The 16336-nt window shown below is 46.6% G+C and overlaps 1 protein-coding gene across 1 annotated transcript; it reads right to left on the reverse strand.

Annotated features, from left to right (window-relative positions):
- Positions 1 to 6746: 6746 nt before the first annotated feature.
- Positions 6747 to 9672, reverse strand: Prss38 (serine protease 38). The gene is made up of 5 exons (XM_008839435.3): positions 9518 to 9672; positions 9206 to 9368; positions 8092 to 8363; positions 7455 to 7597; positions 6747 to 7209 (listed from the first exon to the last, which is right to left on the reverse strand). The coding sequence occupies exons 1-5, from the start codon at positions 9666 to 9668 to the stop codon at positions 6949 to 6951; spliced, it is 990 nt and encodes a 329-aa protein (XP_008837657.1). The 5' UTR covers positions 9669 to 9672; the 3' UTR covers positions 6747 to 6948.
- Between the last annotated feature and the right edge of the window lie 6664 nt (positions 9673 to 16336).

Here is a 16336-nt window from a genome sequence, read left to right on the forward strand (position 1 = left end):
GAAGGGCAGGACTAGGAAAAGGGAAGGAAGGGGAGGTCTGGGAAGGGGAGGGTTAGGGAAGGGAGGGCTGGGAAGGGGAGGGTTAGGCAGGGAAGGGAGGGAGGGCTGGGAAGGGGGTGGTTAGGGAGGGAAGGGTTAGCTGAGAAGGGCTGCAGAAGCTGGGGGAAGGGAAGGAAGGGCAGGACTAGGAAAAGGAAGACTGGAGGGGGAGCCTCAGTACTACCTAGAACTGATCTGTTCCACTGACTAGTGGCACTTCCTACTTTCTGGCCTATAAACTAACGGGGGTGGATCCTCCTCCTGCCCTGTGGCCTTCTGGCCCTGCCTCTATCCCCACCTCTCTACCCACCATCAGTGACAGCTCTAACTGGTCACAAAGAAGGTCAGGTGCATGACCATCCCCGATCCCTTCCACCTGAGTCTTCTTCTCTGGGTTGTGGTCCACCCTGGCTCCCCACAGACCCATGGTCTCAGCTTCCTCTTCTGAGAGAGGAGAGGGAGGCTCACTTTGTCAAGAGGCTAGTATTAGGACGAGGCTACTTGGTGCTTCCCAAGACTATCTGGAGAACAGAGCCCCCTTGAGTTCTTACCTGGCCCAGGGGGCTTAGATCCCCACTCCCTGGCCTTTACCCCATTTCAACCCACCTCTTCCTGCAGGCTCCCTCAGCTAGCAAGACTTCCTGCTGCTTCCTAGGGAACCAGCCCTGCCTGTCAATAAGGCCCCTCTCTTGCAGAGCAGGCAGGGTAGAAAGTATGGTGAGCAGGCCCTCTGTGTTTCCTCATCTCCCTGGAGCTGCTCTCACCCTCCTGAAGGTTCCAGGAGTCATCCTTCATCCCCAAAGGGCACTAAGGACCAACAGTACACAGTGCTGAATAGAAGTCAAACCCAGAAGCTGGGAGGGCAGAGTTTATCCTGAGCCTGGCTCACCTTTCCTCCTGCAAGGCCATCTCAAGTCAGTATTGCCGAGAGGAACACATAACTTTCTGGCTCAGGAACTCCATATAATGGAGATCTAAGCAGACACACTCCAGGATGGACTGCCCTACCCACAACAACAACCCTCCCCCCGTTCCTGTCATTGCCACCTCCTCCCAGCTCCCCATTCTCAGAGAGGAAGGCAGTGGGCAGCACTCCTCAGGAACCTGGGATGGGGAGCCTGGAGGGTTGGAGTAAAGATGCAGTCTTCACTCTTCAGGGAGGGCTGGGATTCCCTGGAGGAACAGTAGAGAGTTACTACTTATCCCTCCAGGGTGGATCTTGTGCAGGTCTTCCTGGCTGCTTAAGACCTTTAGGCCCTGCCCGTGACAGCTCAGCCATGAATCCTAGGAGTCAGGGGCCAGAAATCTAAGCTTGACCCTATGGCCTTGATGCCACAACTTTGATGCTATGAATGTGCTCTGAGCACTTGTCCTGTACCTGTATCTCGTGTTCATTTCCTTCTGGGGTTGTTCAAAGCTAATGTTTATAAATATCACTGATTTTTGTGTGTAGATTTTGTATCTTGCAACTTTGGGGGAGGGGGTTGGTTTTGCTTTATTTTGAGACAAAAAAATAAATACAATTCCAGTTCCCTGTAGTCTCAGCTGACCTCAAACTCTCTATGTAGACCAGGCTGGCTTTGATCTCACAGGATCTGCCTGCTTCTGCCTCCTGATTGCTGGGATTAACTGCCCTGCCCACAAGTATAGAAACATGCCATTTGAGAAAACAGAAGGTGCTTCTTCCTTCTCACTTGGGCTGCCATTTTTTTCTTGCCTAATTGCTCTGGCTAGCACTCCTAGTATGGCACTGAATGGCTGTGGGGAAAACCTGCATTCTTGTTTGTTGATCTCAGGGAAACATTATCTGTCTTCCCACTGAGCATGCTGCCAGTTGTGGGGGTTTCAAATATGCCCTTTATTGTGTTGAGTGTGTTCCCTTCTATTCCTAGTCTATTGAGTGTTTTTGTCAAAAAAGAATGCTGGTGATTGTCAAATGCCTTCTTTTGTTGTATTGAGATGTTGATTTGTTTTCCCCTTCATCTAGTAATATGGTGTTTTACAGTGCTTTGTATTTTATTTTTCTAATAACTTGGATTCCTGAGGGGCTGGAGCTGGGAGGATTTCAAACAGGCACTGGGTTAGGGGGAGACAGGCCCTCCTGGCTCCTGAACCTTCACTCCAATGATCAGGCACAAGGATCCACCCCAATTTCTCACTACCAATCTTAACACCCCAAGTCAGATGTCACAACTGTTCTTCCCACTGAGTATGTTCCTGATCCACATGCACCCTCTGAACAGTGGAGGAGAGAAAAGAACCCAGATTAAGCTGGTGTGCAAAAGAAGAGGCCCTGGGACCCTTTGGAATACCTGTTCTCACTCTGCAGTGCTCAGAGCAGGTGAGTCCCTGGTTTCAACCCACCTTCTCCACTACTAACCTGAGCACCCCAAGTCAGGTGTCACAACTGTGACTCACTGAGTGGGTCCCACCTCCACATACCCACTTCTTGACAGTGAAGGAGTTCTCCTAGAAGGCTGCTCACCTGCCCCTGGACTCCCTGGGTAAGTCCAGTCTCCTGGATCCCAGAGAACTGCCCTCCTGATGGCAGGAGAGGTCAAGATGCAAGGAAGCAGCAGCAGCAGCAGCTTCGGTGTCTTAGTAGGAAAACCACAAACTGGGAGTTACAAATGAGGAGGTATGTTCCACAGCTTGGAAAACGCACACATCAGTAGTCCTAGTGCACCATGAGGATTTTCACGTGCAAACACACAGCCTGGGAGTGGGAGGAGGAAAGTAAGCACCTACCATGTCTGAGGGGGAGGAGACATGCTCACCTTGCTTTAAGCATTACTCAGGGTCTACATGCACCAAAGCATGACATCATACTTGACAGTGTGTAGTTTTATGACAATTGAAAAAATGAAAAATAAATTAAAAAATCAGATCTCTGAAATAAATAAAAACAATCTAATGAATGATAGAAATGATCCCTGAGAGCTGGCTCAGTTATGCAGTGCTTGCTGTATAAGTATGAGGACCTGCGTTCCACCCTCAGCACCCATGTGAAAAAGCCAGTACAACGGAATCCCAGCTCTGGGGAAGAGGAAACAGGAGGATTCCTGAAGCTTGCCAGCAAGCCAGGCTAGACTACTGAGCGAGCTCTGGGCAAAAACAAGGTGGATGGCTCCTGAGGAATGACACTTGAGATTACCCTCTGACTTCCACATTCATGTTCACACATGCACACCCCCTATATACATGCATGCAAAATGATCTCTGAAAATACTCATAAAATTTATTTTAAACATCCACTCATGCCATTGTCCTGCATGATGCTCACATACTTATTGACATACTTAGTATTTCAGGCAGGTGGGTGTGACTGCAGCAATTCTGTGTGTCGTTTCACTACAAACCATCAGTGTCGTGAAGACAACACAGAGAAGTGGAGACATGCCTGGGTTACTTAGAACACGCAGTTTCCCCAGCCTTTCAGCTCCTGAAGAGGCTCCTGCCTGACGGATCCAGAGACTATGATGAGTTCTAGTTCACGTAATTGCATTCACATAGGGACAGGTGGAGGAGTGTTCACCACTGTACATACTTTACTGTCAGTATGGCACTGGTCAGGCTTCCAGTGTGATGGCTATGGACCCCAATATTGGCTTTCCCTGAGTTGGATCCCCAAAGTGCCTGTGGTCCCTGATGTCCCCTAATGTGGGAGGATAGACTGGGTAAAGAACTCCAATATGCTCACAGTTGATCTTTACCAATTGCTGCTAACGTAAATGTAAAGTTTGTAGATCGTAATGATGCAAATACTACCAATACCACAGTGGAGCTTCATTGCAGTTTTATGCAGCAGGGCTTGACCATCCTGAGTTCTTGCCTTGCCAGTGTGACTACTTGGCACATAACAATTATTTTATTAATCTTTTATGGACTTTATGCTTTTTTTGTTTTCTTTTTAAGAAAGAGTTTTGCCTTTAATCCCAGCACTCAGGAAGCAGAGGCAGATCTCTGTGACTGAGATACAGGCCACGCTGGTCTATATAGTGAGTTCCAGGCTAGCTGGGGCTACAGGGAGACCCTGTCTCAAAAATTAAAACAAAAAACCTTGCTCATATGAACCTACAGCAATGGTGTCAGCATGCACAAGACCCATGCAAACTCGAGTAGACAAAACCCAGCATAGAACTGGAGAAATGGGCAGCAGGCCCCAACCTTAGCCAAAGAACTATTGGCAGCTGATTACTGCTGGGTTAGGGAGAGTTGGTATTCTTTAAAGGAGTGACTCTAGATAGGCTGATTAGATCCTAGTGGATGAACTTGTCCTGAGGGACATCTGGATATACTAACTTGACTTGATAGACCTTAACATATATGACAGAATGCATGAAATCTGGTGGGGAGGGGATACGGGAGGGCAGATGAGAGAGGAAGTATAAAGATGATTAAGATGTTTTGGATGAAATACACAATTCAATTAAAAATATACAAAAATTAAAACAAATAAACCCCAACAAAACAACAAAACCCCCCAAAGAAAGAGCCTTACCATGTAACCCAGGTTGATCCCAAATTCCTGATCCTCCTGCCTCCACCTCCCAAGTGCTGAGATTACAGGTGTGCACCACCACATCCTTTTTATATGGTGCTGGGATCAAATCCAGGGCTTCAGGAACACTAGGCAACACTCTACCACCTGAGCTACAGCCCCAGCCCCAGCCCCAAGCCTACTTTTTCGTTGCTGTTTTGTTTTTGTTTTTATAGAGGTACTGAGGTTTGGCTTTCTCTCCCAAATCTATGTATTGGAAACTTAATCCCTAAGTCATATGTTAGTTAGATGTGGAGGTACCTGGGTGATGAGGGCCTGGTTTCACAAGAGGATTAATCACACATAGATGCTGGATTTTGGGTAAAGGTTGGGGTAACTAATGAAAGCACACTCTCTACAATGCTCAATGTGTGCCCCCCCCACCGTGCTACAGTGCAGCCCAAGGCCGTCACCAGATGCCACCACTATGTTCCAGACCATGAACCAAATAAATCTGTGTTGTAAGACATGTGCCTATGTTGTTCTGTCTTAGCAACAGAAAAAAGATTAAGACAGCAGCATTTTAGAGATCCTCACACAGGCTTCCACATGCCTTGGTAAGACTCTAGGCATTGTTTTCACCGGCATCACATTTACTTCCTTCGTCTTGATATGTACTTCTAACTGGTGCAGAGATGCTTCTGAAGTGTCTACCACCTGTGGTAGATTTGAACTGTTAGCCAACAAGTCTTTTTTACAACAGTTGACTTAGACCATCCCTTCCATTTCTTAGGTCAGCTCCTCTGTGTGACTTTGGTGATGGAGTCTCCCCACAGTGCTCAGGAGCAGTGGGGACCACTCTGTCCTTCCCCAGCCCTGGTTCCCATGTTCACAGCCTTAGGGGATGCCTAGTCAGTGGCACCCTGCCAGGCTGAGACCTAGGGATCCAAGTGTACATCTTCCTACTCACCTAATTCTGTCTAGTTTTTAAAAAGGAAATGACTTTTGAATTTGTCAAAAGCTTTTTCATTAATATTTTCCTTAGCAGAGCAACTGATGTGGTGAATTGTGTCTAGGATTTTCCTAATATTTAAGCAACTTCATGTGATAGACTAGGTCCTATTTAATCATAGAGTGCACTATTTTTCAAAACAGGATTCTATTTGCTAATCTTTCAGTAGGAATTTTTCATTACATTTACTTATCTATGTGTGCATGCCTGCACATGTGCCATGCTGCCCATGTAGAAGTCAGAGGGTAACTTGTATAAGTCCATTCTCTCCACCATATGGGTCCCAGGGATTGAGCTGAGGTCATTAGGTTTGGAGGCAAGTGCCTTTGCCCATGGAGCCATCTCACCAGCCCCTCATTAGGGTTTCATAATTCCTGGCTTTTTCATTACATCTTTTACATTGAATTATGTAATATCTTTTATGATTTCTTACATTTTTTTCTATTTCATTTCTTTTTGTGTATTTTGCAGTGCTTAGACCCTTATTTAAAAAAAAAAAAACAAGTGTGTAGAACCTACACACTTCCTCCCACATAATTTTTAGACAGGTTCTCTTCATGTAGCCTAAGCTAGCCTCAAGCTTGTGACCCTTGTGCCTCAGCAATCCCAGTGCTGGCATTACAGACTGCCACACACAGTGGGAGCGATGTGTCAGTTACACCGTATTGTTTAGAGGGGCAACAACAAGAACGGTAAGTCCATGTATGTTCCAGAGAGGTGGAAACTGGGGGGAATATTTTCTATTTGAGGCTGGTAGAAACGGAGGGCACAGACCCTGTGGATGTCAGACTCTTGTGCTTTGGGGCCTTCTGCTCATTCATTTCTATACACATCCTCTGATACTTTCGTTGTACCTGTCTAGCCTCAGCTCCTGTTTTCGACTTTCTCATGTTGGATGTTTCCATGACTTCAAAAATCTTTTCCAACAAGTTTAAACTGAATCCCTGACCTCTCCCCCAACTTGGACTTTGCCCACAGACCCACCCAAGTTAGTGTTTGCTCTGGGCCTCTCCTTTTCCATAGTGGGCACCTGTCTGCCAGTCCGAGTTACCTACCTTCTATGGGTGGGCACATATCCACTGCACAGGGCAAGGAACCTGTAACAAGACTGGAGTGGGATGCCAGTGCAGGAGTTCTGAGATGCTTGCTTTACAAACATTTAATAATCTCACTGAGACTCATATGTGTGCAGCCCAAAACCTAGGCTCTCCCCCTTGTCCCCCAAATCTCCCTCCTGGTCCATCTCTGACCCTCCCCACTTCTTCTTCTTCTGCTCATCCCCTTATAGACCTAGTGTCTGGGACAAGTGTCCTGGCTTCACTGCACAAAGTACATTGGGGGCAGGGTGGGGTGCTGCAAGGTACAGGAACAGGGCGTAAGACAGGAGGGAGCTCAAGACAGAGGGGTGTCTCAGTCCTCACAACACTAATAGGCCAGTCAGCATCAGCATGGTCACAAGTATGCTAAGGGTGGCTCTCAGGGATGGAGAGAGGGAAGGGTGTAGCTTAGGAGGGGGGGGTATGGTTTCCAGGTTATAATGGATCCAATTAGAGAAATGGGAGACACGGGCATACACCCCAGGGTACAGAGGCTTGGCACATCCACGGCCCCAGCTCACTATTCCAATCTGCAGCCAGGTCTTGTTCAGCTCGCATACCAGCGGGCCCCCAGAGTCACCCTGTAAAGGAAGAGGGACTTTCTTTGGTCTACAAGTCAGGTATGCCTCTGAGTTTCAGGGTAGGGGGCTAATGGATCCCACTCAACACAGCCTCTCCCTCACACAGCAGGGCCCAGAGAATCAGCGCTGAGGCCTTATCCAAGTATGAGGTGATCACACACAGTCATGCATGTGGGTACAGCCACCTCTGCCATGCCTTACCTACACCCAGAACCCCAACTCTGATCCATACAGTGGACACATACCTCACACACGTTCCTCACATTTTTTATGTCCCCAGCACACAGCATGTCTGGCAGGATGTCAGATGTTTGTCCATAGAGCAGCTGACACAGGAGCTTGGGGACCAGAGGCAACTGGACTTCCTGTAGATGTTTCAAGGTATGACCTGTGGGGAGAGGAACTGCCAGATGAGGCTCCTGACTGTGGCCAGTGAGGTCCTAGAGCCTGGTGGACAGGGGCAAGGGGTATTCTTGGGTTCTTGGTCAATGTAAGACAAACCTGGAAGGACTCCCACCCTAAGAGGAGCCCTGCCCACATGCAAGAGCTCTCCAGCCGAAGGAGCCCTGTACACTCACAGGAGAGGCCTGGCCCCCACACCTGGGGTGGGGGTGGTCATTTTTGACATTTTTTTTTCAGAATGGATAATTTCTACTGGCCTGTCTTCATTTGTTCTCCCTTTAGCCGTGCTCAGTCTGCCATAATTCCATAAATAAAATTTTCATCTCTGATAGCTGTTTGTATATCTAACGTTTCCAATGGATTACTCCCTCAAGTTTGCATCTTTTGGCTTAAATTGCTCTCCTAGCCTCCTGCCCAGATGACAGGGAACCCCAGCCCCATTCTATGCTTTACTTCCATGAGATCTCACTTTGTTCATACCTTGCTGTGAGACCAGTCCCCATCCAGTAGCCCAGCAAGAAAGATTGTCAAGGCTCAGGTTAGAAGGTGGCAGGCATACTGGAAGCACAAAGTCAGAAAACGTGATGGGGCTCTTCAACTGCACCAGCGCCACGTCTCCTCCAACGGGATGGTGCATTTTGTAGGTGGGGTGCCGGATCACCTTGTTCACCTCAAACCACTGGGTGTGACTGGTGGCTGTGTCTAGGTTGATGATGCCCACATACATGTCAAATGTTTCAATGCTCTTGTCCCTGCCAGCCAGAACCGAGATGCACTGCCTGAAACCACTTGTACTGTCAATCCACAGACAAGCTCTGCCAAGCTGAAAAGTCTGGTCCTGCCTACAGTCCAGTGCAGACTTATCTGGCTGTCAGGTCTTGAGGAGGACTTGGACCCATGGAAACTTGGGGACCATCAGGAACCTGTGTCCAGTCAATGGGAGCCAGATAGCCATGCACTTGGGCTCTCTCTCTCTCTCTCTCTCTCTCTCTCTCTCTCTCTCTCTCTCCTCTGTCTCTCTCTCTCCCTCTCCTCTCTCTCCTGTCTGTCTCTCCTCTGTCTCTCTCCTCTCTGTCTCTCTCTCCTCTCTGTCTCTCTCTCTCTTTCCTCTCCATCTGTCTCTGTCTCTGCCCCTGTGCACCAGGCAGCTGTGGGCCTGACTGGCTAAGGATCCAGAGGTAGGGCGGTGGCATGGGGAAAGCTCTGTGTTCCCTGAAAGGGGTCCTGTGGGCTGGGGGTGGGGCACAGTGTAGCATAGAGGACTTTGCAGGATGAAGGTAAATTGAAGTGGGCAGGGCCCTGTAAATGCAGACCAGCTTCTTAGGTGGGGATGTGGCCTGCCTACAGTGGCGGGCCATGCCCAAGGGGACAGGCCATGCACCTAGCTTCTGGTCTGGTCAGCCTGGGTGAATAAATCCATGCTGGTCCACTGGCACCACCTTGGAGCCTTGGGACAGGGGAGTGAGGCAATCAGCCATGGCAGATGGAGTTGGGTATGTGGGGACAAGGCTGAGACAGTGGATGCAACAGTTCAAGCCATTGATTCACGGTGCAGGCCTCTGTCTTCCCTGTGTCTCCCCGCCGCACTCCTCACCGGCTAAAGCAGTGTGCTGCCGACAGGACCCAGTAGGCGTTGAGGATGGAACCGCCACAGACATGCAAGCCGGCATAATGCACGCTGACCTGCCAGGGCCACTTCCCATAAGGAGCTGGCTTTCCACCCATGATCTTGCCTTGCAAAACACGCTGGCCACAGGCTGTGGAGAAGGACAAACGCTGGACGCAAGGCCACACGCCCGGACGGGCAGGACGCACGGGGGAGGGGGCCATGCGTGGGGCACCGGTGGGGTGGTGGCGAGGGAGGGGCGGGGCACTGCGCAGGGCAGGCCCGGGGATCGAGGCCTACCCACGTCACTGCTCCCGGGGATCCCCTGGCTTTTAGGGCGCCAGTGGACGGCTGATGTGACCCAGGCGCGGGTCCCCAGCAGGGGCAGAAGTAGCAGGAATCCCAGGGCTGAGGGTGGCAGTACGCCCAGACCGGAAGTGGGGGCGGCCATGATGCCGGAGGAGCACCCACAGCAGGCGAGGGCGGCAGACCAGGAAACGCGACAGCGCCCGGGTGTGAGGGCGCGACCTGAACACGTGACCACGCCTGGGCCCGGAATGCGTTGGTGGCGCCCCCAGCAGGTGACTGTGAGCCAATCCGGCCGGGTCGGAGGGCGCCTGAGCCCGAGGCGGAGGCTGCCGAAGGTCAGGATGCCCGACCTGGACAGGCCACGGTGCCTGGCCCTGGATACCTGATGGTAGCCCCAGTAGGTGACAGCACCCAGCAACTGACTGCGTCCAGCCAGGACTCTTGACGTCCACCGGCTCCATGGTCAGACCCGGACATACTGGTTCTGTCTGAGAATTCTGTGTCGCAAACTCCAGGGCGCTCGGTTTTTTACTTACTTTTTCCCCTGTGGCAGACTCAGGTCTGTCAAATTATTGCTGCTTACACGTGCACCAGCCGCTATCAAAACCTTCTTTTGAAAATTAAGTTGTGGGGCTGGCAAGATGGCTCAGCGGTTAAGCGCACTGACTGCTCTTGCAGAGGACTCAGGTTCGATTCCCAGCACCCACATGGCGGCTACAAACCGTCCTTAACTCCAGTTCCAAGGGGAATCCTACGCCCTTTTCTGACCTCGGCGGCATTGCAAGGCACAGGTGCACTCACATCCATGCAGGCAATACACTCACATAAAATAAAAATTAAATATTAAAAAATTAAGTTGTTTATATACAGTAAAGTGTACCCCCCCTGCAAACTGATAAGTGCATACAATCTTGTTACTGTAAGGAGAGGATTCCATAGGGCTAGGTCGTAAAGGATGAGAAAATTCATAAAACTTTCTGAGCAATGTCAAAGTCAGATATCCTGTGCATATATCACAAATACATACATTTCTAGTTGGACTGTAGAGTCACTGCAATTCCAATCAAAAGCCTGACTAGGTTTTTTAATGCACCCTAAAAACTAGTTTTAAAAGTTATAAATACAGTTTCTAACTGAGAACACAGTTCAGTGTAGAGTGCTTGCCCAGCATGCTCCTGACCCTAGGTACAGTTCCCAGCATCTCAGCAAAATTAAAAACAAAGCAGGCTGGTGAGATGGCTTGGTCAATAAAAGGACTTACTGCACAAACCTGTGATATGAGTTCAAACTCTAGAACCCACATAAAGGTAGAAAGAACCAACTCCACAAATTTGTTCTCTGATCTCAACATATATGCCATGTATACAGAAAGATGGACACAATGATAATAAATTTAAAAGTTAATAGTAAAACAAAAAACATTTAAAAGCAAATACTTTAAGCCAGGCTTGTGATATATACCTCAACCTTAGCAGTTGGGACATGGAAGCAGGAGGATTAGGAGTTCAAAGCCAGACTCAAACGTGTATGGAGTTTCAGAGACCAGTCTAAGTTATTCAAGATGCGGTCAAAAGAACAATAACAAGGGGCTGGAGAGATGGCTTAGTGGTTAAGAGCACTGGCTGTTCTTGCTCTTAAGAACCTGGGTTCGAATCCCAGCATCCACATGGGGGCTAACAACCATCCATAACTCCAGTTCCAGGGGATCCAACATCTTCTGTCCTCGGGTGCACTTACTTACATGCATGCAATACATGCATACACATAAAATAAAAATAAAGCAACAAAAAAGATCAAATACTATTCCATTATATCAAAAAAGACCAATAACAAAACCCCAACCAACCAAACAAACAACAAAGACAACCCAAAATGTTATAAATTCTACAGAAGGCTAACAATCCAAGAATAAGGCTATGCTAATTAAATATCAGGAATAGCCTAGGACGACAAATTAAAGGATGAAAAGAGAGGGGTAAAAAGACATATGGAATTGTCTTCATCAGTTCAGACTGAAAACAAAATTTCATAGGCTGGATGGCTTGTGAACAGACAGGTTTGCAGTCTTGAGGCTAGGTATCTGATCAGAGGCCAGCACCACTCTCAGGGTCCTCTTGGTTCACAGACTGGCATCTGCTGGTATCCTCACAGAGTGCAGGGAGCACAAGAGGACTATAGGAGCCCCTTCTATAAGGGAGCTACGTCCATTCATGGGCACCACCTTTACAACTTCTCAAAGGCCTGACTTCTGAATACTATCACACTGGGAGTGAAGAGTTCAACCCCTGAAGTGGGGGCAAGCTTTAGTTTATTACATAGGAGATAAAGCCCAGAATTACATCTTTATAGGTATAGAACTTTGGCACTTGACTCAAGAGGCATGGGTAGTCAGTGGGGATGCACACTTGGAAACAGGATCTGTACAGGGGAAAAGTGAGTAAGACCCCACCATACCTTCAGACAGAACTCAACCAAAATGACCAGGGAAGCTCTTCAAAACTTTAGATTAAATGTGGACCAGCTTTCAGTGATGGTGAGCAATGCAGCAAGGGCCAGCCCTCCTAATGAAGACAAGGAACATAAATGCCATCTCCATAGAAGCAGGAAATACCTAAAGTGTGGTGACACTCCCCAGAGTGAGGTAGGGGAGCAGGGAGATCCAGGCGTTCAGGCAACCCCACCCCTTCAGAATGGGCTGGGAAGGGACTCTGTGTCATTTTTGCCATCTTTCTGGGTTAAGGAAACAAATAGAAGTCCAAGACCCATCAAGGGTGTGGACCACGCTCAACCACACCTGCTTTTGACTGAAAACAAGAAGGGATGCACCCAGAGAGTAAGGGGGTGGCCAGAGCAAGTCAGCACTCTGATGGACCACAGCCCAGCTTTGAATCATCTGGGCAGCTGAAGCTCTGAACGCAGGAAATCACAGGTTCTCATATTTATAGTGTCTGGGGTAACCCATGTGTTCAGCAAATAGGAATCCAAGCTTCCAGGACAGTGACAATAGCATCCCTAGCTCTTGATTATTTCTGCAAATAACATTTAGGTATTTCTTCAGCCCACAAGCAAAGATGGAAGAAACATGAGCAGAGACACCGTGAATGAGAACCAGCCAGAAACAGATGGGAAGAAATCCAGACACTTGAATTATCAGCCAGAGACCATAAAATATGTGGCTTGTTATCCTAAAGGGGGTGGGGTGGGGAGACTAGGCTTGAACGTTTCTATTTTCTTGACAACTGGACAGTATAAATTTGAGGTTTTTAAAGAACTCCTATGAAACTTCTGGAAATGAAAAAATACAAAAATTAAAATTCAGAGCTCACTGAATGGAGATGAAGGGAGAATTCATGAAATAGAACTCAAGTCCAAAGAAGCTACCCCCAGAGGGAAGACAAAAGGGGATGCTCAGAAAGAAGTGTGCGGGTATTTCAACGCTTTGTGTATCTCCTCCTCCTCCCCTTCCTCCTGTCTCCTCCTGTCTCCTCCTACCCCTCCTTCCCTCTTCTTCTCCTTCTTCCCCCTCTCTTTTTCTTTTGTTTTAGAAACTACAGAGTTTCTGCTTGTTGGTTGGTTGGTTGGTTGGTTTGTTGGTTAAGACAGGATCTCACACTGTAGCCCTGGCTGATCTGAAACTTGATATGTAGCTAAGGCTGGCTTCCAACTTGCAGTGATCCTCTGCCTCTGCTCCCAAGTTCTAGGATTACAGTCATACACTACCATCCCCAGATGTTTCTTATTGTTTTGAAATAGGGTCTCACTATCTGGCCTGGAACTTGCTATGTAGACCAGGCTGACCTTGAACTCACAGAGACCCACCTGCCTCTGCCTTTCAAGTGCCCAGCTACTTCCCAACTTCCTATTTTCATTTTACTTTTCCCTCCTTCTCCTCTTCATCCTCCTATTCATTATATTTGACAAGGTTTGCACTTACTCTACTCAAAATGATAAAGGCAGACAGTAGAATGGTGATTGCCAGGAAATGGGCAGCTGTCTAGTGGGTATAATTTTGTCTTATAGATGGGAAGAAGGATGGTGGTGAGGCTTGTACAAACTTGGGACCCTATTTAATACCATTGAACTGTACACTAATAAGTGGTCAAGATGGTAAATTTTACTTGTATATTTTTTGTGGTGCTGAGGATCAAAGTTAGAACTTTGTACATGCTAGCCAAGCCCTCTACCACTGAGCCACACCTCCAGCTCTGTTTCTTTCAATTAGCTTACATTAATTGTACAAAATGGGTTTTATTGTGACATTTTCATGCACACATGCAATGTCCTTTGGTCATGTTCTCCCTGCTGTTAGTCTCCCATCCTCCCTTCCCCCCATTCCTTTCCTCTCTCTAATAGCCCCAGTCTTTTTCCTTCTAGAGTCTATATGTGAGAGAAAACATTCAGTACATGTCTTACTGAATTTGGCTTATTTTGGTTAATATGATAAACTCCATCTTCCTGGAAATTATATAATTTCATTCTTCTTTATGGCTGAGTAAAACTGCTTTGTAAATATATGTCACATTTGCTTTCCCCATTATTTCACAGGCTGGTTCTATAACTTGGTTATTGTAATAGTGCCACAATAAACATAGTATGCTGACTCCGAATCCTTTTGGTGTCTACCCAGGAGTAGTGTAGCTGGATCATATGATAGTTATGTTTTTAGTATTTTTAGGAACTCCATACTGATTTCTATATGACTACAGCAATTTACATCCCCACATACGGTGTGTAAAGAATCCATTCTCTGTGATCCCTCACCAGCATCTGTTATTTTTTGTTTTCTTGGTGATAGCTATTATAATTGGGTTGCGATGGAATCTAAACGCAGTTTTGATTCTTATTTTCTAATTGATAGGAACATTTTTTCACGTGTTGATTAGCCATGTATTTATTGGCTTCTTCATTCTTTTTGTGCTTGTAGTTTGAGTTTTTTATATATTCTGGATATCAATCTTATGTTGGAGGAAAAGCTGGTAAAGATTTTTCTCCTGTTCTACAGGACACCTGTTGGTGCTGATGTTTCTTCTGTTGTGCAGAAACATTCATTTGGTACAGTTCCATTCGTCAATTCTTTTTAAAAATTATTTATATTTGTGTGTGTATGTCTCTCTTCTCTCCTCTCTCTCTCTCTCTCTCTCTCTCTCTCTCTCTCTCTCTCTCTCTCTCTCAGCTCATATGTGTTTGGATGCCAGCAAAGACCAGAAAAGGGTGTCAGATCCCTTGGAACTGGAGGTACAGGGGTTTGTGAGCTACCTGACATAGGTGCTACGATCTGAACTCAGAACCTCATGATGGATTAGCAAGTGCTCTTAACTGAGGAGCCACTTCTCCAGCGCTCCCCCAACTGGTCAAGTCTTGCTATTGTTTCCTGAGCTATCTGAGTCCTATGCAGAATGTCATTGTTTACCAATATCTTTTGTTTTCCTCTAGCAGTTTCAAGGTTTTAGGCCTTAGGTCTTTGACCCATTTTGAGCTGATTTTTATACAGGGTAAGAGACAGGGATCTGGTTTTATTTTTTCCACACTGACTACCCAGCTCTCCCAGCATCTTGTGTTGAAGAGGCTGTCTTTTCTCCAGTGTATGTTTTGGACATCTTATGGAGAATCAGGTAACTATAGTTGTGTGGTTTATTTGTGAGTTCTCTATTCTATCCCATCAACCTACATGTCTGCTTCTATGCCAGTACCATACTGTTTTTATTACCATGACTCTGTAGTGTAACTTTAAATCAGGGGTGGTGATATCTCAAGCATTGTTCTTTTAGTTCAGGATTGCTTAGGCTATTTGGGGTTTCTTGTCTGTTCATATAAACTTTAGGATTTTATTTTTGTAAATAATGTCATTGGAATTTTGAGGAGAATTGTATTGAATTTTTAGGTTGCTTTTGGTAATAAGGCTTTTTGTGGCAGGTGGGTCAGGGTTTTAGTATGTGGCCCAGACCGGCTTTGAACTTGTGATCTTCCTACCTAGGCCTCCTGAATTTTGGGATTACAAGTGTGTACCACTATACTGACTAACCATGGTCATTTAGACAATATTAATTCTGATGCATGAACATAGGAGGTCTTTCCATCTTATAGTGTCTTTATAACTTAAACATTTTATAGTTTTCATTATAGAGTTCTTTCATTTCATTGGTTAGGTTATTCCTATTTAGTCTATTTATTTACTTAGTCATGCCTTATTGTTCTGAGTTCAAGGATTGTGCTGAATAACAGAGGTGAAAGGAGACACCTTGTCTTACATGTTTTCAGGAGAAATATTCTATTTTTCCCCACTCAGTACAGTGATGGCTAATGGTTGTCTGTATATAGCCTTTACTATGTGTGTTTGCTGTATGCAGCCTTTACTAGAGATGTGACTCTTCTGCTCCTAGTTTCCTCCATGATTTTACATTCAGAATATATAACTAACTCAAAAAACAAAGAATCAATAAAGGAAGTAACCCAATTAAAAGATGGGCTAAGGAGCTGAACAGAGTTCTCAAAAGAAGAAATAAAGACAGCTAGGAAACATCTTAAAAGGTGTTCAACACCACTAGTAATTAGGGAAATGCAAATTAAAACTACTTTAAGATTTCATCTTACCCCAGTCAGACTGGCTAAGATCAAGAGAACAAATGATACCAAATGTTGGAGAGGATGTGGGGAAAGGGTAACACTCATCCACTGCTGGTGGGGCTGCAAACTTGTTCAACCCCTATGGAAAGCAGTGTTGATAACTCTTGAAAAACTACAAATGAATCTACCATTTGACCCAATGTGCTGGATAGCTTTAGTGTCAACTTGACACACCTGGGTTGAGGG

Source organism: Nannospalax galili, unplaced genomic scaffold (assembly GCF_000622305.1).
Source record: "Nannospalax galili isolate Female #2095 unplaced genomic scaffold, S.galili_v1.0 scaffold730, whole genome shotgun sequence".
Lineage (NCBI taxonomy): Eukaryota > Metazoa > Chordata > Mammalia > Rodentia > Spalacidae > Nannospalax > Nannospalax galili.

What these genes read in the sequence shown, in the direction of transcription:
- Prss38 (XM_008839435.3), bottom strand. Translation starts at nt 9,668, where the DNA reads ATGGCCGCCCCCACTTCCGGTCTGGGCGTACTGCCACCCTCAGCCCTG. An exon ending in GGGACTGGTCTCACAGCAAG is followed by an intron (nt 7,598 to 8,091) that starts GTATGAACAAAG and finishes CTCTCCCCACAG; the next exon opens with GTCATACCTTGAAACATCTA. An exon ending in ATGTGAGGAACGTGTGTGAG is followed by an intron (nt 7,210 to 7,454) that starts GTATGTGTCCAC and finishes CTTCCTTTACAG; the next exon opens with GGTGACTCTGGGGGCCCGCT.